This window comes from Haplochromis burtoni, unplaced genomic scaffold (genome assembly GCF_018398535.1).
Source record: "Haplochromis burtoni strain Fernald_Lab_line unplaced genomic scaffold, NCSU_Asbu1 Contig_45, whole genome shotgun sequence".
NCBI lineage: Eukaryota > Metazoa > Chordata > Actinopteri > Cichliformes > Cichlidae > Haplochromis > Haplochromis burtoni.
Window position 1 is genome coordinate 2,263,124 of NW_024582406.1, and position 22,462 is coordinate 2,285,585.

Sequence of the window (22,462 nt, forward strand, 5' to 3'; positions counted from 1 at the left end):
CCCCCCCCCCGAATGTGTTCTTAATATTCATTATAAATATCCCTTACGTTTCTTGTGTGTAGTTATTTATTGACTTCACATTTAAGCCAGCTTGTTGTTGTGTTTTTGATGATGCCAACAAGGAAAATGCAGATTGCCCTCTGGTGGTCAAATAACGTAACATCAAAATTCATAGCACGTGTCAAGGGTGTTTCTACGATCTTTATTTTGTACATTGTCAGTTATTAGCTGTTATAAATGCTGATACAGATGGATTGGCCAGCAGCTAATATCAGTCAACAATACTGGTCCACAATATTGGTAAATTGGTGAGGCTTTAATTACTACAAATCGTAATCAATTTTGCTGCCTTTGATCTGCTGCATTTGTGAATCTGCAGATCTGAGGAGTGCACTCTCATTTGGGACTTGTGTTAGAGAAACCTCCTCCTTGTTTCCTTCTGAAAACTGCAAAAACAAGCTGTGAGTAGCAATCAGGGTTCGTGATGCTGCTCACTAGGTTGGAATTTCATTTCAAGTTGGCGCACTGCTTGCATGTGTCAGCTTGAAATGGCACATGGAAGCATTCTCTGATCACTTTGAAATCAAAGTGATCAGAGAAAACAAAGTAGAAAGCAGTGCACAAATGAATTCTAAAATGGACACGCAGAGGGAAAAAGAGTTTTTTGAAAACTTAAAAAGCCATCAAGTTACATCAGAAAATGAAATGAAATTGATTAAATTTTGCATGATATCAACTAAACTTTTTAGCGGGGATAGCAGCTGATGGTTAGAGTGTCTGCAGAAACTTCAGTCTCTGTGCACGTGATGAGGCCACACACACTCACGTATTCCACACTGACACACACATGTGCACGCAGCATCTACAAATACACCCACAGCTCAACTGTAGTAGATTTCATGAGTGCCAGCAGCATGAAGGCTGCCTCCCCCTTCCTCTCCCTCACATTTCACTTCCTCTCTCCCTCTCTCTCTCTATCACTCTTTCTCTCTCCATTGCTTTCTCACTCTCTCCTTCTCTTGCTCACTCTCTATGCAATTCTTTGTCTTTTTTCTGCTTGCGGTGTTGGGAATCCTCTTTTATCCTGTTTTGTTTTTTTCCCCTTCTTTGAATCTTTGTTTCCATCTCTTGATGAGAGAAGTCTCCTGCAGATTTGGCTCTTTTATTTCTTGTCTTCTCATCTTTCTCTCTCTCTCTCGCCATGTCTCCTGGTTCCAAACACTGAACCTCTCACTCTGCCTCTCTCTGGATCCGGCATTTCCTATGCATCTCCCCGCTGCTGAGGGGTACAGGGACTCGTCTCTCCCCTCTTTCTCTCCCGCTCCCACTCCGGCTCCTCCACCTCTACCTCCTCTGCTTCACCTCTCGTCCTCTTGCTTCCTAACGGAGGGATAATGTTCTATTTCCAGCTGGTGATCATGGCTGGGACGGTGCTGCTGGCTTACTACTTTGAGTACACGGACACCTTCCCTGTGCACATCCAGGGCTTCTTCTGTTACGACAAGACCTTCTCTAAGCCCTACCCTGGTCCGGATGATACCAGCAAGATCCCTCCGGTGCTCATCTACTCGCTCGTCACAGCCATCCCTACCCTCACGGTAAGAGTTATAATTATTTATTCATTTCTAAGTATGGAAGTAAAGCTTGGCAGATATGGAAGGGGGTGGGTAGTTAAGAAATTCAAGAGATAATCATGCAAGTGGGTTTGCATCTCCCGTGCTCTGAAAAAGCAGAGTGGGGGGAAATGATGCGTTAGAAAGATGGAAGTTATCAAAGTTGAGATTGTGTATTAGATTTGCTCTGTCTTTAGATGCTGCGAAAGTGCATAAGAATCTCCTACTTCTGGTGTTTGGTAGTTCTCATGATGAATCATCTGTTGTGCGTGTGTGTGTGTGTTTGTGTGTTGCACCACTGTCGATAGTGTGCAGATTGGTAAGCTGCATAGAGGTAACCCCCTCCGCCCTCTGTTCTTGACAAGCGGATGCAAGTGTGTGTTTGTATGTGTGTGAAGAGTACAAAAAAAACTGAGGCAAGCATCAGCTCGGACCACACAGAGATGTGATAGGAAGAGGCAGACAGGTCATTAGAGAGAGAGAAAGAGAGCATCAGAGGAAGAGAGACAAACAACACAGAAAGCAATAAAAACGAAGCAAGGTAAAAGTTGGAGTTGAGACAGAGCAGTGATGGCAGGCAACAGATGCTGTTCTTCAAAAACAAAACAAAAAAACCCTGAAGTAATAGGTGAGAAAAAGACACATGAGCACGACGGAGAGTAATTTTTTAAGAGGGGGTGTGTGCTATTATTTTTGTACTGTATTCATGTATGTTTGCACATGCATGAATGCTTGTGCATGTGTGTGCGTGTGAGGTTAGCTGTTGAGCCTCAAGTGAGATAGGAGGCATTGAGCCTGAAATGTGTAACACCTGACCCTGAATGCAGACACAAACCCGAACAGCTTAAATCCCCAGCACACCACGAGAAAGAAAGAAAGAAAGAAAAAAGAAAGAAAGAAAGAAAATAAACAGCACATACAGAAACCAACCAGCATCCACAATACAAAGCACACAAATAACCTGAGCAGATTACATGCACAGACAAAAACCACAGCCTGCACTCAGTGCAAAGACAAGAATACTCCACAACTGGAGCACCAAACAATCGCAGATGATGAGGTTTTCTGTGCAGCAGTTCATTGCCAGAAGAAAGACTGTGGGCTGTTATAATGTGGTACCGCTGTGTACAGTTTGTCTTGCAGCCACAATACACAGTGATTTTTTTTTTCTAATTGTGAGCTGTTAGCAACCACAGCAGACAAAACAATACGCGTAAGTAATTTAATGGATTCAGAAAGTATTTATATTCACAACTAAGTGATAAAGTTGATTTATTTGGTAGGAATATAATAAAAGAGAGAAGAAAATGTACAAATGTACAAGTTTGTATGTCTTCTTTTATGAAAGTTTTGTTTTCTCACATTTGGATGAAACAGCATTTATTTTTTATAAATGCTGTTTCATTTCATTCATAAATGGGGATTGGATTGTAGGGCTGTGTGTGCATAGGGCATGTTTGTTGGGTTCTTCTTTTGTCTTCCATTTGTACAGTTTCCTCACTTTTTCAATATTTTAAGGACATGCTGCACTCCATGCTGTTTTCAGCTAATATGGTAACTCTTTGTGAATCACCTTGTTGGTGCAAAAGTACTATTTCTTTATTTTAAACTGTGGTACTGTTTGCATTTTTATAAATTCAAAATAAGAAATCAGAACAAATTATGTGTTTCTGTGAAAGGCTGCTTGCGGTTTTTGATACAGGTGACACAGGCGGTTGTCCGGGGCGGCAAAAAAAAAAAAATTGCTCTTACTCATGCTGCCCCAACATCAGCCAGCGCATACTGGGAATGGCATAGGCACCGATCGGTTTTCTATCGCCCATTTGCTGGGAGTAAGGGCGCCCTCCGTTTGCGAGGTGCGCCTGCTGCTTGCGGCACAGGGAGGAAAGGGCGGGGCGGCGGGGGATTCTCTGGCTGGCTGGAGCAGCATCTAATAACCAACTCGCAAAATAAAACAAAAAAAAAAACAAACCAACAAACACGAAAACACCAGACATTATGATACAGACTTATAATTTGCACCGTTGTTTTTTCTAAATTCTATGCGCGAAAAGTGAGCGCGAGAGCCCTCGGTGCGCCTGCTCGCTGCTGTGCTGAAGTCAAAATAAACTTTATTGTCATCTCCGCTACATACAGTACAGTATACAGAGAGACGAGACTACGAGGCTCCAGTTACAGCAGTGCAAGTAAACAAACAATAAATATAAGAAGAGTAAGAAAATAAATATACACTTTAGGACTAGGGGTAAACGGATCAACAACAATTTAAAATTTAAAATTTACAGTTTGATGATTTAAAGTTTCACACACGACCTGTCGAAAGGTGAGGGTGCCCGGCTGCTTCCAAAAAGAGCACATTTCAATCCTAATGTTGTAAATCCAAGCCCATTATGTATTCATGATTTGAATCCTGGGTTGTGCAAAATCCCAGAAATACACCTTAGACAAAGTGAATCTGTGAATTAAGGTGTAGGTGTATTAGGTTATGTTGTGGTGATCCTCGGGTTGGGGGATGGGTGTTCGACTGGAGTGCAAAATTAGAGGGAGGGAGTGTTCGCCCAGGGTGCCAAACAGGCTAGGACTGCCACTGCTGCTTGTAATAATGGGCCTAAGTCTGTTCTGTGCAGACACAACACTGATTCATCCACTGAGTTAGGAGCTTTTTTATGCTTGAATGATGGCTTAAGAAACTGGACTGGACTGAAGATGAGTGGGAAAAGCAGCCAATGTCCAAATAAAATTTTCGAAATTTTTCAGAAAGACCACTTAAAAATGACAAGAAAGTCTGTCTCATAAAGAAATAGGGCTGGCTCAGGATAGGACTTAGCAGAAAATTGTACGTGTTATTTAGTGCTAAGTAACTCACTAATACCCACACAGCAGGACATATTATTTTGAGGATAATTTAATTTCTCTTGAGTTGGATTATCCACAGAGACCTTTAAATCTGCCCTAACTCAGGGTAAATTACTCGGGATGTTGAACTGGGTCAGAGCACATTACTTACACCAGCTAGTCTGCCCTAACCTGTGCTGACAGAGGCCTTGGTATGTGTAACAAGCACCAAAGAAAATCACAGCAGTAACTCCCTGAGATAGTGGCAGTCTGGTGTAAACGTGCGTTGCCATTTTTTTTTTTTTATTATATTCAGTTATTGTGCATATTCTTTGATTTGAATGTAGAATGAATCTCTACTGAATGTAGTAGAGATATAGAGTATTAGAGCATCGTACAATAATACTGCTACTGCAGGAACTAATTACACTTTAGAATGTGGACTTAATTACTTGTACTGACCATGTAAATGAGACCTTGTCTGGCTGAGCCATTGAAGGTAATAGGCATCCAGTGTATTTGGGTCAGTGCCAGTCCTCCAAGCCCAACAGAGGGCAGTCTAGCACTCAGTCGGCTCCCAGTGTGGCTCCCAACATTTAATTAAAATCATCAATCATTTTTTGAAGGTTTTAGCACAAAGACCCAGTCCACTGTGTGGAGACCAAAACATAAGAAGAGGTACAAGGCAGGTTTCCGCCTCAGTAACATTAAGGTGAACCTTTTTATAACTTACACTAAAGGTGGGAAGAACTAATAAAGAAGGGGTTATTTTTTTCTATGGTTTCTTTAGATTATTTCCAAAAGCACTGAGCATGGGTGAGATCCATCTTTTCAGTAATAAAAAAAGTCAAAATTTGTTACACCTATAAGTTTATGAAATCTAATACAGTCCACAACAGGCCTATAATTAGGGATGGAATTTGAGAACCGGTTCTTTCAGAAAACCAGTTCCTATTAGTCCAATTTCTTGGAATTGTTAATCTGCCTGTTAAAATAACCCAACAATATGAGCGGACATTTAGGGTAATTTAGGTAAGATCTTTTATAATTTGTAAAGATTTTAAAATTCATATGCGTCCAGGTCACATTCATCTTTCCATAGGAGCAAACTTGCCTTCTTTCTCAAGCATACTGTAGTTGGGTGATATCGCAGCCACTTTCAGGGAGCACTGAGTAACTGGTCAATTATTTCTTCAAACTATCTTTGCATCTCCACATGGAGACAATGTAATTATCCCCCACTAACCTCCCACCCGTAAGCACTGCCAATTTACTGTTAGCTTCTGTTGCTATGCATGAGCAAATTTCCAAATGCGCTGTAATTTTTTCAAACAATGGCCATGGCTCATCTTTATTACTAAGCAAAGTTTTGAGTCACACTTGATTTCTTTATATTTCAGAGGAATGTTGTTGTACTTGTTTTTTGTTTGTTTGTTGAGTCACTTAACACCACCCTATGACTCATTCAAGCATAAATGGTCATCTCAAGGAACTCAAGGACCAGTGTTACAGCTACACATAACAGACAACTTAGCAAAGAGCTATTAAATTTCCCACATGTGGGACTAATAAAGGTTATCTTATTAGCTGAAAAATTGGCATATTTCAGGTTGGTGTGCAGCGTGTCCTGCACAAGTGGGGGGGGAAGAGGCAGGACTATAGCACATGAACAGTCTGGAAGTCATGTCCTTAAGAAACAGGGAAAAACCAGCAAAACCTGACATAAAACCTGAGAGATGCATTTGAAATTTTATGTTTAAACTGTCAGTGAACAGGGAAGATGAGGAGTGAAGAACAACATGAGTGACTACAGCCATCATTAAAAAAACAGTGGAGGCTCTGTCATGGTTTGGGGCTCCGTTTCACTCAGTGGTGTTGGAGATGTCATCAAAATTGATGAAATTACACAGAAAACTACTTTAGGTTTAATCCACTATGGAATATACTTTATTGTCTGATTGACAATGGAATTATTTTTGTGCTGGACAATGAACCCCAAAACATACCTGGATAGAAAAACACACAATGGAACACTATCAGTCATGGATTGGCCTCCCCAGAACCAATCCATGAGTCAGTAGATACTCAACATAATTGAAGCAGTGTGGGATCATCTTGACAGAGGACATAAGAAAAAGGCAGCCAACATCCAAAGAAGAGCTTTGAATGTCCTTCAAGAAGCCTGGAGAATTATTCCTGAAGATTACTTAAAGAAATGACAAGAAAGTTGCCTCAGAGAGTTCAGGCTATGTTGAAGAATGGTGGTCATACCAAAAGTTGACTTTCAAGCTTGTTGGGTGACTCAATACTCTAGACTTTTGCATAGCACTGTATTTGTTAGTGGTCTCCAGTTTTGAAATCCCCTCTTGACCGTTGTGGTCATCTCACCCTTTGTTTAATCTGACTGAGAAATCGAGGACACGACACCTCACAGTAGTACAGAATTGTTCAATAAGACTTGAAACAACATAAAATAGTAGAAAATTGCTGGTCTTTTCTTCATGCACTTATATACAATTTTTTTGGACAATTGCGCAAGCTGACTTTTGAACTTTTATGCCTTGCGTGGATAGTTTAATAAGAGGGGGTTTGAGAGATGGAAGAAGACTTTAAGACATAAATGTTTGGTAATTATTATGTGATTTTTAATCACAGGTGTTGGAATTTGAAGGCATTGATTTGATTATTTAAAGAAAATATGCTTTTAATGGGAAACGTGTGCTTCTACAATCAATTTTAGGAATAATTCTTGCAATCATATCAATGCAAAAACCACCTAAAACACTACAGCAAGTCAATCACTTATTTGTAATCAAAATGATCATGTTTTACTTAAGGAAAACACATATTGTGATAATCCATATGCCTTTTTATTGATACATTAGTTGCACATAAATGCTGTCAGCATTTATCAAAAGACCACTGCTGTATCTGGAATAACAGTAAGAATTCTCTGTATAAACACACACTTTAGTTTGGTTCATTTTAAGGACATCTTGGAAGTTTGCCTAATGGAGCTTGTAAGCCAGTTAATCTTAGGATAAATAAACTTATCCTGCAAAGATTCAGTCTGACAGTTTGCGCACAAATGTGTGTTCATTCTCTGTAAATCCACCCTTTCATCAGCTTCATTTTTGTCTTTTTCTCTCTCTGTTGCACGGCCGTTTTCCACAACCGTCCACATTTCTCACTCCACTACATCCCATCCACATTGACCTTTTTGCCTTCGTGTTCTATTTATTACCATTCATCTCTTTCCTATGCTATTTAGGATTTTCTGTGTTTTTTCTTTTTATTTATTCAGAAATATCCTGTTTGTAACTAGAACAGCATAATAGTACTAAATATTTTTTCCCCACCTTTCACCATCCTGGGTACTGTGACATTGCTTCCACTCATCAACACCCTTCCTTCCATTTTTAAATCTTTACCCTTTATCCTTCCTGACCGCTCTTCTCTTCTGTGTTTGTCTCACCTGCCAATTAACACATTTTCACACCTGATGGGATTTCTCACCTCACTGCCATTAAAATCTGTGGCTAGACTGATAAGCATAGAGATCTTACAGAAAATGATCAAAATTGTGCTCATCTGTCCCACTTCCCAGTCTTTACCTCTGATGAAGAGGAGAATAAGTCTTTAATGTGACTGCAGTCACACTGAGTTAAAAGGCACACACGGAGATGAATGCTTTGCTTAATAAATCTGAAAAAACGTCACCTTTCAGCTACGCTGTGTTCTGACAGAATCAAGGAGAGGTCCACAGAACATTCAAGGCCTTGTTAAATCCATATGTAGTTGAGCTCAGTTTATTCAAATAAAACCAAGTTTCATCTCCACTCACGCCCCTCTTCCACCATCTTAGAAATATGGTATCTAACCAGATTCTTACCCTGGATGGCATTACCTTGGCCTTCAGTAACGCTGTGAGGAACCTTGGAGTCATTTTTGACCAGGACATGTCCTTCAACGCACATATTAAACAAATATGTAAGACTGCGTTCTTCCATTTGCGCAACATCTCTAAAATTAGAAATATCCTGTCTCCGAGTGACGCTGAAAAACTAGTTCATGCATTTATTACTTCCAGGCTGGACTACTGTAATTCATTATTATCAGGATGTCCAAAAAACTCACTGAAAAGCCTTCAGCTAATCCAAAATGCTGCAGCAAGAGTCCTGACAGGGACTAGAAAGAGAGAGCATATTTCTCCTGTTTTGGCTTCCCTTCATTGGCTTCCTGTTAAATCCAGAATTGAATTCAAAATCCTGCTCCTCACATACAAGGTCTTAAATAATCAGGCCCCATCTTATCTTAATGACCTTGTAGTACCATATCACCCTATTAGAGCACTTCGCTCTCGCTCTGCAGGCCTACTTGTTGTTCCTAGAGTATTTAAAAGTAGAATGGGAGGCAGAGCCTTCAGTTTTCAGGCCCCTCTTCTGTGGAACCAGCTTCCAGTTTGGATTCAGGAGACAGACACTATCTCTATTTTCAAGATTAGGCTTAAAACTTTCCTTTTTGCTAAAGCATATAGTTAGGGCTGGACCAGGTGACCCTGAATCCTCCCTTAGTTATGCTGCAATAGATGTAGGCTGCCGGGGGATTCCCATGATGCATTGAGCTTTTCCTTTCCAGTCACCTTTCTCACTCACTATGTGTTAATAGACCTCTCTGCATTGGATCATATCTGTTATTAACCTCTGTCTCTCTTCCACAGCATGTCTTTTATCCTGTCTTCCTTCTCTCACCCCAACCGGTCGCAGCAGATGGCCCCGCCCCTCCCTGAGCCTGGTTCTGCCAGAGGTTTCTTCCTGTTAAAAGGGAGTTTTTCCTTCCCACTGTTGCCAAAGTGCTTGCTCATAGGGGGTCATATGATTGTTGGGTTTTTCTCTGTATCTATGAAGCGCCTTGAGGCGACTTTTGTTGTGATTTGGCGCTATATAAATAAAATTGAATTGAATTGAATTGAATTCCACTGGAAAAATTACTATTTCAAAAATAGGTTTCTAATAATAATACAAGCATGATAGAGATGTCTTTCACTGCAAAGTCAAAAGGTGGAGGCTGGCCTGTCCCACTGTCCCAAGGTCCAGCTGAAAATTGAAAGAAAGAAAAAAATCAACTTATGCTAAAAATAATTTATAAACATGGACTCTCTTCTTGGATTCAAACCACTATCTACTGACTGAAAGTCCTGTTTTAGCTTTTCAGCCATAACAGCTTCCTCCTGGTTTAGTTTAACTTTATGCTTCCTCCCTAACTTCCTAAAGTCTTCCTGTCAGAATGCCCAAATACCCACCTTCCCCCAGTGGCAAATAATCCTAGAAAATTATGTTGAAGACAGTGGTAATCTTAGCTATGTTAAAGGTAAAGTGCTAAAGTTCAATCAAGTCTGACGGTAACATTAACTTAACCTTGGTGCATCGATAATAAACCGATGTTTTCAATTTAGTTAAAGTACTCTATAAATATATTGATTGTATAGCACTTTTCTACGCTTAAATGAGCACTCAAAGCACTTTTATTACAAGCCTACCTAATTACACACACATACTTTTTTTCCATACCTAAGCACTCTGTCTAACACACAGTTCAGTGGATACATCTTGGAGTTCAGTATCTTGCCCAAGGATACTTTAACATCCAGACTGCAAGAGCTGAAAAGCGAACCAGCAACTTTCTGGGAGACGATGTCCCTACCTACCTGCTGAGCCACAGCCTCCCCAAAAGTGCTAGGTATTTCACAGGTTTCAAAGCAGTACTAACAGGGATGGAGCTTTGAGGTCCGAACAGGTGAAGCTGAATGATTTACCTAACCTCTCTCAGAGATGTCTTGCCTGCTTCTTCCTCCTCCATTAAACCTCACTGTGCATCACTGACACAAACTACGACCTCATGTTGACGACCCCACAAAACAGTTCACCTTCATTTTAAATTGTGCCCACAGGATGAGTGCCCATTTTCCAGACTTTCTCTCTACCTTAAGCTTTTGCTTTTTAGTCTTCCCTGCTGTTTTTCTTCTTTAGCATCTCTCCTTTATGTTTTCATACACGGGCCCACGAGCACACGGTCTGGTTTTGTATGCTGCTAAGCCAGGTTAATGAGACAGATGGCAGGGTGGGCTCCATGCGGCAGAGGAGTGGCATCGATTTCTGTGACACTGGCTGCCATGAGAGCATATGTCACACGGGCGAAGGTTTCTGCCCCCTCGACTTCTGTTCCTTAGCTTGTGATGACGAGAGCAAGGAGATAAAATGTTCAAATAATAATAGAAGAGGTGATGTTAATGCAGGGAGAGACATCTGATATTGAGGCTGCTACCAGAAGGGAAAATACACGTAAAAAAAAGCAACTTTAAGAAAAAGAAACTGATAAGGATTCTATTCATGGAAAGAAGCCGTTTGTGCTGTTTTCTTCCGTACACATTAAAGACTCTCTATCTTTTCTATCTATATGTGATGCTGGAATCCATACAGAAGGCTAATTTACCACAGTCTGCACAGTTCCCATTCTGCCTGGCATGCAGTCACAGCTCTCATCTGACTCCTCATGGTGATTATCACCCTAAGATAGGAGGGGATTGCATCAACATACCATTTTAATCATCAACTCACATCTCCTCGTTCTGTCCATCACCTTCTCTTTTCTCCACCAGTTTCTCTGTGTCTTCATAAGTCTGCAGTTTGTACTTTACCGTTTTCCTTTATGGCCCTGGGCGGTTATTGCATCAACCTGATTGCCTATGCAGTGAACAGGGCGAGAAAGATAAAGTTCATGCCTTCCTAGTGCTTTCAGCTAAAGTCACCCATTCCTGTGAAATGAGATTAGACTGAACAGTGGTTGTCATTTCTGCTTCTTAGCTTTGATCCATTTTTACTCAGGCGAAAGCAGAGACACCTCAGGGGTCCTGCTTGGCTGGTGGACTGCCATGCTTCAGTCAACACCTCAGAGGTCTCTGACAAATGCTGGTGCCCAATCTGCATTCACAACAGGGGTGCATACTGGTTCGCTACTGTCTATTCTTACATCTCTACATGGGTACATTGGTCCAAGGCTTAGGTTTTCTTTTTAGCATCTAACTCACACTCACGCTTAATCACAGTAATAATGCTTCTTTTTAAAACAGCATTTTTAAAAAACTTTCCAGATGTACACTTTTGGACAGTTTAAGAAATATTTTCTGTCATGTGCGCACTGACTATGGCGGTGTAGACAGAGAGCAGAGATCTATTTGTTTGCAGAAAATAACGAATACAAGGAATTGCAACGGCTTCAAATAAAATCAGGGTGTTTCAAGAACCTTCGCTGTTTCCCCCTCTATCTTGTTTCAGTGTTATTTCTTGTTCTGTTTTCTTTTATTTGTCATCTGAAATGTGTTTTTATCTCTGTTTAGTATTTGTGTTTTGCTTCCTGTTTTACTTTCAAGGCTGGTTTTCTTTCATATCCTGTTGTTTTGTTGTCTGTCTCTGTCTTCCCCTGATCTCCTGTTTGTTTTCACTGTGTTCTTTCTTCTTGACCAATTACTACAAAATGTATTTACAGTCTTTCCTTTTTTCAGTCTGGTTTGCTCCTGTCTGTGCCTTCATATTTTTTTACATGGTTTTAGTTGGACTTTTTTGTATTTAAAGTGGAACTTTGATCCACCACAATAAAGCCTCACCTTTTGTTTAATATTAAGCCTGAAGTGTAGGTCCTCTATCCAACACTCAGGACAGTGAAAGAAGGAAGAAATTACAAACGGTATAGCGTTGTAAAAAAACAAAAACAATTACCGTAGATGCTAATTAGAAACGGTATCGATATTAACAGTTCTGTTTTACCCTCCTGTGGTTGACACTAAACTTTAGTCAGGACATAAGGTTAGGGTTGACCCCTCCACTCACTAGCAGCTGAACACATTAACGGTAATTGAGATTGAAAACATTAAAAAATATTTTATCAGGTATTTCAGTAAAACTCCAGTTTCAACAATGCTTTAGTACTAAACGGTTACCATAAATGTTAACCTGGCAAGTGCACATATTATCTATTAGCCATTATTTGACACATATAAATCCAGCCTCAAGCTAGTGTACTGGTTCTAGTGCCCTTCCCAACCCTGGATAAATGGGCTCATCAGGAAGAGCATCCAGCGTAAAAAACTGTGCCAAATCAGACATCAGTAGATCCAAATGATGTGGCGACGCCTCGGGAAATAATGGAGCAGATGAAAATATGTTTATCCAATAGCCATCAACATTAGCCATCTGCTAAGCTATTGTTAAGGTAGCAGCTATGGGTAATAATAAAACAATAATGTCAATGTAGGAGCTTGGTAGCTAACATTTTCAGTCCTGCCCATTTGAAATAATGATAGTGTTCATTTAACAGTGTGAAATAATTATTTGTAAATAAATGTTTCTCTGAAAGTCCCAGACTGAAGCTGAGTAAAGTCTACTAGTTGGCAACTACATGGAAACCGTGGTAGCCGACCTTACCATCTCTATGTTTAATGAAGTAATGGTTTCAAATCATCAGTAGTGCAGCACTACATCAGACAAATTAAAAATAACTCTCTATATTATTGTCTGTGTTGTTATAATCTTTGCATGTAATTTTTTTTTTTTTTACATATTTTTATATCAAAAATAGCCTTGAAGATTTTTCTTGGTATTTGTTTTAAGTTTGTATTCCTACCAATAGTTAACTCTATGAATTATAATATTATGACATAAATTGCTTGACTAATGAAACAAGCATAGATTATCATTCATTTTCAAAAGTCTAAAACCTGAAACTGGGTTGACAGTAGTTATAAACTGTTTTAGTGATGCTTGTAATACTTATGTGTTTCTAAGGAAAAATGCAGTAGTGTGGATTAATACTCACACAAGTTCTCTGTGAAAAATGATTCTGGCTAAAGGCAGCAAGCAGAGACATACGTTCTGTAAGGAAATGTGTCTCAAAGTTGTCCTGTTTTCCATAGTCACTATCTTATCTAAAAATGGGGAAAAAGGTTTGAAGGTTCTCAAATTATTATATTACTATTAAATACTTACTTTTAAAGAAAATATTAGTTTCCAATAAATGTTTTTTCACCCTAAAATTTTAAATACTGCGCGCCATCGCAGCAAACTGAAATTTGTTGCATGCTGATTTTACATGACATGATGATTTCTGAGCTGCATGCTTCTGTTCAGTACTACTGCATATCTGTGAAGGTTCTCACTTTAAGTTGCTTGAAGACGTTTCACCTCTCATCCGAGAAGCTTCTTCAGTTCTAAGGTCAAATGGTGGAGAGTCCCAGATATAAACCTAGTGGGAATATCCCCCCACAGAGGCACAAAAGGACCCCCTGATGATCCTCTAATCGCCTGAGCCAAGGTGTGAAACTGGGTGTGGGTCCCAATCAGCCAGAGTTTCAGGTGAGCTCATTGTGAAACCTGACTCCACCTTATCATGTGATTTCCTGAGGTCAGATGGCCCAGGATGTGAGTGGGCGTTAAGGCGTCTGGGGAGGGAACTCAAAACTGGATTATAGATGGCAGAGAGTTGGTGTCGTAAACCACCACCTCTGTTCAAAGATGGTCGCTCACAGTGGACATAGATGCTTCTTTCACTCCTCTTTCAAACCATCTGTCCTCTCTGTCCAAAATGTGAACCTTGGCATCCTCGAAAGAGTGACCTTTATCCTTAAGATGCAGATGGACTGCTGAGTCTTGTCCTGTGGAGGTGGCTCTTCTGTGTTGTGCCATGCGCTTGTGAAGTGGCTGTTTGGTCTCTCCAATGTAGAGGTCTGGGCATTCCTCGCTGCACTGTACAGCATACACCACATTGTTAAGTTTGTGTTTTGGAGTTTTGTCTTTCGGGCGAACCAGTTTTTGTCTGAGCGTGTTGCTGGGTCTGAAATGCACCGGGATGTCATGCTTGGAGAGTACTACTGTATACTTATTTGAAAAAGGAAGCTTGTGTATCTGATTGCACGACCAGCCACAAACACTTTCTCACACTGATACCATTGTTATTCTGTACCACTCATATGAAGCTGAAACCACCAGTTAGCTTAAGCTAGCATCAAAAACAGCTAATCACTGTATCTAAAGATAATAGAATCCACCTGCAAAGCTTATTAGCTTATTTGTTTACAGTATAAAAGCATTACTGTAAGTAATATATTCAATTTGATTCAATTCAGTTTTATTTATCTAGCAAATTACATCAATAGTCACCTCAAGGCATTTTATATTGGAAGGTAAAGAGACTAAAATATTAAAAAGAAACCCCAACGATCATATGACTCCCTATGAGCATGCAGGCAAAAGTGGGAAGGAAAAACTCCTTTTTAACAGGAAGAAAGAGGCTCAGGTTATATAATTTTATTCACTTTAATAATGATTTTAATGATTATTTATTTAAATAAAATGTGGGAAAGGCATCTTTGACCCATATATATATATAAGTGCCCATGCTCACGTGCAGTGATGGGAATAACAGCGTTACAAGTAACGGCGCTACTAACGGCATTACTTTTTTCAGTATTGAGTAATCTAACTAATTACTTTTTCTATCGTTACAACGCCGTTACTGTTACTAACAAGAAAATGCGGTCCGTTACTATTTTTCAACAAACAGACGGTTGAAGCTGTCTTCAGCTTACAAGCACTTTTTGGCACAACACCTGGAGCTAAGGGGGCAAAACAATCGAATGAGTGCTGCTGTTTGACTGAGGAAGAATAAAGTAGTCGTGGTAAGCCAATCACATGACCACTTCAAGATGACAAAGCAACAAGGTGATATATACCAGTTTTTAAATTGTGTTGATAGGCCACGTAAAACCAGAGTCATGATAAACAATATATACGTGTGTTTTTTCCTTAATAGTTTCGTCACGTTTACTGTCTAAGGACAGCGCAGCGAGCACTCTCTGCTTATGAGCAAAAAATAAAAAAACAAAACAAAAAACAGCCTGTTCGTGTTGATGGAAAAATGTAACATGTCGACCAATCAAAATTGATATGGCAACATGACATTTGGTTGTTTAGGAAGAGGGGGGAAGTTTTAGGAGTGAGTGAGAGAGAGAGAGAGAGAGAGAGAGAGAGAGAGAGAACAGACAGAAAGAGAACAAATTGTGAGATGTGGGAGATGAGTGATGTTTAGCGTATTTGGAGTGTTGTCTTGTGTAGTTAGTGGATAGTTTTGTGTTGTGTGTCAGAACAATGAGGCGACTGCTGTCTTCAGGTAGAAACAGGAGTGATACACCTGCTGCTGTCAGACCTGCAGGTATCAGGCTGTGATGTTCTCCTTTATAGTGGACAGAAATTATTTTTTGGAGTGGCACAAATAATTTGTGTGGCATCTTATTGAATGCAGAACAGCTGATTGTTCTGTAAATAGTTTGAAATGGTTATTTAAAATCAAGGTAAAAGGTAAATGGCTGCAAATAACTTTGTTGTTTGCAAAACTTGTGCATAGGATTTTAAAATTGACAATTTATATTTGCATTTAAAGTTATGAAATATGATTCATTAAACATGTTTGTGGTTGTTACAGTAAAAAATATAACTTTTCTACTCTAGATTTTATGTTTTTTGTCTGATTTTAGATCAATTGTGTTAATACAGTATGTCAAAATGAAAACATAACTGTAAATTCAGACACGTGAGGTTGTGCTGAAAAGGATGATACCAAACAAGGCAAAGTAAATAGTTTTTAAAGGTGAAATGTGAGAGGAAACATCAAAAGTAGTTAAAAATGGCCAATTATACCCTGGACCCCAGAGGGTTAAACTTTTTTTTAAAGTAACGCAATAGTTACTTTTCAAGTAATTAATTACTTTTAGAATATTGTAACTCAGTTACTAACTCAGTTACTTTTTTGAAGAAGTAACTAGTAACTTGGAGCAGCAGCTGCTCTACTCTGAGCCCCTCCTTGATGGCCGACTTCTCACCTAGGGCCTCCAGCTCGCACTGGAACGGTTCGCAGCCGAGTGTGAAGCAGCGGGAATGAGGATCAGCACCTCCAAATCTGAGGCCATGGTTCTCAGCCGGAAAAGGGTGGAGTGCCCACTCCGGGTCGGGGATGAGTTCCTGCCCCAAGTGGAGGAGTTCAAGTATCTCGGGGTCTTGTTCGCGAGTGATGGGAGAAGGGAGCCGGAGATCGACAGACGGATTGGGGCTGCAGCTGCAGTAATGCAGACGCTGCACCGGTCCGTCGTGGTGAAGAGGGAGCTGAGTGTAAAAGCGAAGCTCTCAATTTACCGGTCGATCTACGTCCCTACCCTCACCTATGGCCACGAGCTGTGGGTAGTGACCGAAAGAACGAGATCGCGGATACAAGCGGCAGAAATGAGCTTCCTCCGAAGGGTGGCTGGCCTCTCCCTTAGAGATAGGGTGAGAAGTTCGGCCATCCGGGAGGGGCTCAGAGTAGAGCGCTGCTCTCCACATCGAAAGGAGCCAGCTGAGGTGGTTCGGGCATCTGACAAGGATGCCCCCTGGGCGCCTCCTGGGTGAGGTGTTCCAGGCATGTCCCACCGGGAGGAGGCCCCGGGGCAGACCCAGGACACGCTGGAGAGATTATATCTCTCAGCTGGCCTGGGAACGCCTTGGTATTCCCCCGGATAAACTGGAGGAGGTGGCTGGGGCCTCTTTGCTTAGGCTGCTGCCCCCGCGACCCGACCTCGGATAAAGCGGATGAAGATGGATGGATGGATAACTAGTAACTATAATTAATTACTTTTTTAAAGTAACTTGCCCAACACTGCTCACATGTGTAGTAGGCCTACACATCTACAGGCTGACATCTGTTCCCATTTTGCTACATATGGGGAATATTTTCCATGAAATTTCTGTTACTCAAATCCAAGTTCTGTCATCGGATGTGCATCCAGGTGGCTCATTGTAAATAAACAATGTCCCAGCAAAGATGTGAAGTGTGAAAGAAACAGAATGATAGATAACAATGAGATATAAAGCAGCCATAGGTCCCACTGATACATATTTTAAGGGATGTTACCGAGCAGAGAAAAGTGGGGTGTGAAATTGAACAAGATAAAAATAGAGAAGGGAAAAGTAAGAAATGTATAACCTACTTTTTTCTTTCAGTTTAAAAAAACTAAGGTAAAGGAAGAGGAAAGAAGAGATTAAAGGGAAAGAAGGGGATTAGTGATGCTGCTACGCAATGATGAAGCGATTGTGCTTATGTAAGAAGGAAGAAGGATCGCTTTGATGCAAGCAGGCAGGGTTTGACTTTCTGGACAGATACTAAGCAGGATAACAGTGGCTGTGATGTTGCATTTTTCCTAGTAGAAGAAGGGCATCACTCTGTTTATTAGGTTGTATGATGTGTGTTGACGTGTATGCTTGATAGGCTCCATTTTTGTAGAAGCCTTAGCATTTGTGTAAAGTGCCCCTTGGCCTTGTATGTCTATTCATCCATAAATGAGATCATGTTCTTTTCTCAGTTGTTATTCTTCATCATATCTTATTAGTGTTTATGAAGTCTCTGATCTATAGACTCGTCCAGTCTGTATTTACAGAGACCAGGAGTCTCGTGTTAGTACCCACCCCTCACAGTCAAAGTCCTGGTGAGATCCACATGTAAGGAAAGGTAATGATCTTGATCTGCTCAGACAGGTGCCGTGTCTTTAACATCCATTAGCCCAGATCTCATCTATACACTGCATCGCATTACTTTACACATGAATGACTTTCCCAATCTTGTCAGAAGCATTAAGTCTCATGGCTGCAGAACTGCGTTTCATCAATGTGGATCTGCAGCTGGTCCATGCAATGCAAGAATTGCAGCATGCCTTCGTTAAATTAAGCCACAGACATGAACTGAATATCTCCCAGCAAAGGTTTTCAGCTATACAATATGTGAGTGATTGTGTCTTGAGACATAGAGATACACAGAACTACTGGTACATTAAGGATAACTGTTAAGGCCATGGGGTTGTGTTGTGTTTTGAATTTTTAGATAACTTGAACATGACGATCACTTCACTGTCCTCAGTCACCAGATCTCAGTCCAATAGGCATTTTTGGGATGTGTTGGAACTGGAGATTCTTATTATGGATGTGTAGTCGAATGACACTGTCATGTCAGTATGCACCGTGTCTGTGTCGATATGTTGAATCTTTGCTTTGAAGAATTAAGACAGCTCTGAAGGCAAAAGGGGTCCAACCTAAAACTAATGAGGTGTAACTAATGAAATGACCAGTGAGTGCACTTTGGGGTTGTTTCCTGCTTTGCTTGGTCTTGTTTAGGGTTTCACTTCCTCTGTGTCTGATTGGCTCCTGTTTCCTATCCCCAACTGCTCTAGTTGGTGTGTATAAATAGCCCTGCCTTTCTCTTTGAATTTTGTGCTTCACTTTTTCCTCCCATGTGTTCTTTTTCCTCATGCTTCTTGTCTGTGTATTTTGGATGTTTGCTTTTTAGAGTTTTACACCTTTATGCTTTGTCTGTTCTGGACTTAAGGTTTAAATAAAGCCTGAGGTTTCTGTTCTGTTTTTATTTTATGGTCCACCTTAAAACATTTCAGTCATTTAAACATGACAATTTAAACATCTGCAGCAGCAAAATTGTACATACACATTACATACAATCTTTGAATAATATTGACAGAGGATATTTTTCTTGCTTTTCTAAGTTGAACTTTCTGGGGGCTTTATCCTAACTTCTCTCATCTTTATGTTGTTGAAAGCTATACAGTACTTATTTTCAATAAAAAACACATATGGAGATGCATGTCCCGCAAAAAAGAAATCAGAAACTTTCTTAAAATTCACATTCATTTACAGTAATTTCCACTAGATAAAAATAAGCCAGGACAAATAAGAACTATATATAACATCACGGTTGTGATCCTGAGAGGGTGCCTAAAGCTAAGTGCTGACTCAATCATTTGAGAATAGCAAAATCCTGAAGAAGAAATTAAAGGCAGCTTGTGTATTTTAAGATTTCCACGCACCAGAAAGTGGCAGAAATGCAAACTGTAATCAATTGTTCATGGGGAATAACTAATAGCTCTACACCCAGAATTGTGCTTTAACCAAAGAGGGTCACTAAAATCTGTACATGGATTTTACTCCCAAATGACTAAGCTTTAGCTCAAATACACTCAAATATTGCACAATACCCTCCAGCTATATTGCACCATGGCCAATTTTAAGAAATACCCAGAACACTCCCCACCCCACCCATCCCTCTCATACAGAAACAAAAAAGAAAAGCAAAAGAAAGAAAATGTTAAAAACAAAGGAGCTTGGCCCTAATCCAGCTTTTCATATGGATCAAAAACAGTGTTGTTTATATTGCACTTAATGATAGTCCTGCAAGGGTGGATTAATTCTGGACTATATTCGTGTATCGTGTCTTTTTCTAATCACTGCCTCTCAAATTCAGTAGAAAACTTCACAGAGTGAACACAGGCACTTAGGAAAAGACAAACACAGAGCTCAGAGTATCCAGCTACACTTGCCACTGCAGTATTTAATAACCTGATAGCAAATGCTGTTGTAGATCTACTGCGGTGAAACTACAGTTTAATGAATGTGGACTACAAAAAGTGAGCCTTTCATATGTCTCTGTGTGTGCTCTTGTCGCCTTGTTTCACGGGCTGTAGAAACATGGGACAAATCAGCAGCGCATTCCTGGGGCTTCAAATACCGCTATTTCAAAGACTTTGGTGTGTCACATTTATGCAAGAGGTCCTTTGACATTGGTGTGTGACACAGTGGGTTATGGCTGTAGTGAGATGGGTCTGTCACTTCCAGCTTGTCAGAAGAACCCCTTGGTGTCACATTTCAACATACTGGATAGAGTCATTTTTCACTCTGCAGAGTTATTGTTGTGAAGGAGAATATTTTAGCCCACACGCCAACCTTTTCCTGCACCCACCGACTAGTTTTAAGTACCCGAACCTAACCAAGTACCTTTGGTGCTAAACGAAACCAGTAAGTGAAGAAAAAAACAAACACAAAAAAACACCAAGTGAAAATTAATCACTAACTAACAAAGTGCAAAACACCCATGCAGTGCGAACTTCTTTCATATTGCATCACATCACAAAAGAATGACCTTACTGGACTTAAGACCAAGTGTATCATGTTGTTCAGACAAATGGAAAACACTACAATGGGTCAAATGTGTTCACCAGCAGGTGAAATTAACCTAAGCCCTTAACACCTAGTCGATCATATTTGATAAATGAGTGCTTCTACACTATCAGTTTGATTATTTTTTTTGCCCCCGAAACACCTAAATAAATTGCACAATACATTTTTAAGCAATAAGCTGCCAATAAATAAATATAAACCTATAATAGTTGGCAGATTTAGCCAATATAATACAAATTTAAACTCATATATGTGGAGTAATACCTTTTTATTCGTCATAAGATTTTATAAACACTCCATTTTCAAGAAATGTGACTTTTCTGGCACTTATTTAACAGTTCAGGGTTTAAAGGGTTAACAATGTAGACTAGAAATGTGTCTTTGATCATTTTACTATTAAACAGATTCTAGCTATGACGACTTAATAAATACTGATACATTTTATGTGAATACTCAGAGCCTAACATGAGTCTTATTTTCATCTGTCCCTTTGGTTTGAGTTTTCTGTTTTTGCCACCTTATTTGATCACTAACACACCAAAGTCAGCTGTCTGCAGAGAGGAATCCTAATGGAAGTAATCTGTATCTTGCTGCTAAGCAGCAGGTCCTGGCTGTTTCCTAGATGCCTGATTTGGCCCTCACAGCTTCATGTCATTATTCTAGAAGATGCTAAAATGTCTGGCTGTTGTTCTCATATATGTTCTCTGAAATTCACTCTTTCATACACTAAAAGGGGGAAAAAAAGATGAAGCTGGTTTTGTTTAACACGGCTTTGAAGGAAACTGCTGGATTGGGTATCCTGGCTTCTTTTCCTCCTTCTTCTGAATGAACATGTTCAGTGTGAAATTGCTAATTACAAAGCTAGATATAAAATAACGCACATGGGTGTGAAATGTATTTATCTAAAATGTTATTTCTTTCCGCTCTCCTCTTCTTTAATAATGTTGCTCTAATCCTCCCTGCTTTCTTGTTGCTCTCTTTATTCTCCAACTCCCACCGCTTCTCTGTCATCTCCACAATCCTCTTCATTCATCTCGTGGCTCAGAGTAAAACGTCCCCGCTTATTGCCTTATAATAGACACACATTCATAAAAAGGGCCAGTCTGAATACACACTCGCATTTTACTAATACCCACAAATTGAGATTTGATTACTTACACACACACACACACACACGCACACACACACACACACACACAGCCAAATCCTCCAGCCTCCTTGTGAGGACAAAAATGGGCTGTGTAGTCATGATGCCGATTGTTAATCACATCTCACGTCTGTATTAATGTTTCATTCCTCGACTCATCTCTAGTTTTGCATCATGTGACCAATGCAACTCCCTGTCACTCACCTTTACGTACTGATTTTGCAGTTCGCTGAAGCAACAAAGTCGCACGTCCTTGGTTTCCGAATGCTTCACACTACCTCCGCTTTGTCATCGCGCACGCTTGATGAGCAGCTTAATTTCAAGGAATTATTATCCTGTTGTCTCTAAACTGCAATGACAGCCTCATCACATTTAACCGTGAGTCCTTGAAGGAGCAGTCGGGACAGAGGCAGGGAGCCAGAGTGCATTCTGCCGCAGCCGAGAGAGATGATTTAAAAATGTTGGTTGAAATAATGCGCTTCATGATTCACACAGATGCCATCAATGCATGAATAATGTATTCCTGCATTACTAACCCTAACCCCATTAACTTTCTACCTTCGGCACAGCGCCCCCTCTTCTTTCTTCACTCCTAAACTCATCTTCTCTTTTGCTCCTGCTGCTTCTGAGAGCAGGGATTTGTTTTGCAAAGTGAGGCAGCATAAAACATTTCACACACTACACAAAAAAAATTATTCTTGGCTCTCATATAACATGAGACAACAATTTTGATTAAAAGGCAGCCAAAAATATAAAAATCATTAATCATT

At 40.1% G+C, this 22,462-nt stretch overlaps 1 protein-coding gene across 3 annotated transcripts in view; it reads left to right on the top strand.

Moving 5' to 3' along the window:
- The window catches only part of plppr2a (phospholipid phosphatase related 2a), a 75,810-nt gene that overhangs the window by 38,790 nt on the left and 14,558 nt on the right, over nucleotides 1-22,462 (top strand). For all 3 annotated transcript variants that reach the window (XM_005926739.3, XM_014335001.2, XM_014335002.2), the window contains one exon: nucleotides 1,410-1,598. In XM_005926739.3, the coding sequence (XP_005926801.1) occupies nucleotides 1,410-1,598 (189 nt within the window). The remainder of the gene's footprint in view (nucleotides 1-1,409; nucleotides 1,599-22,462) is intronic.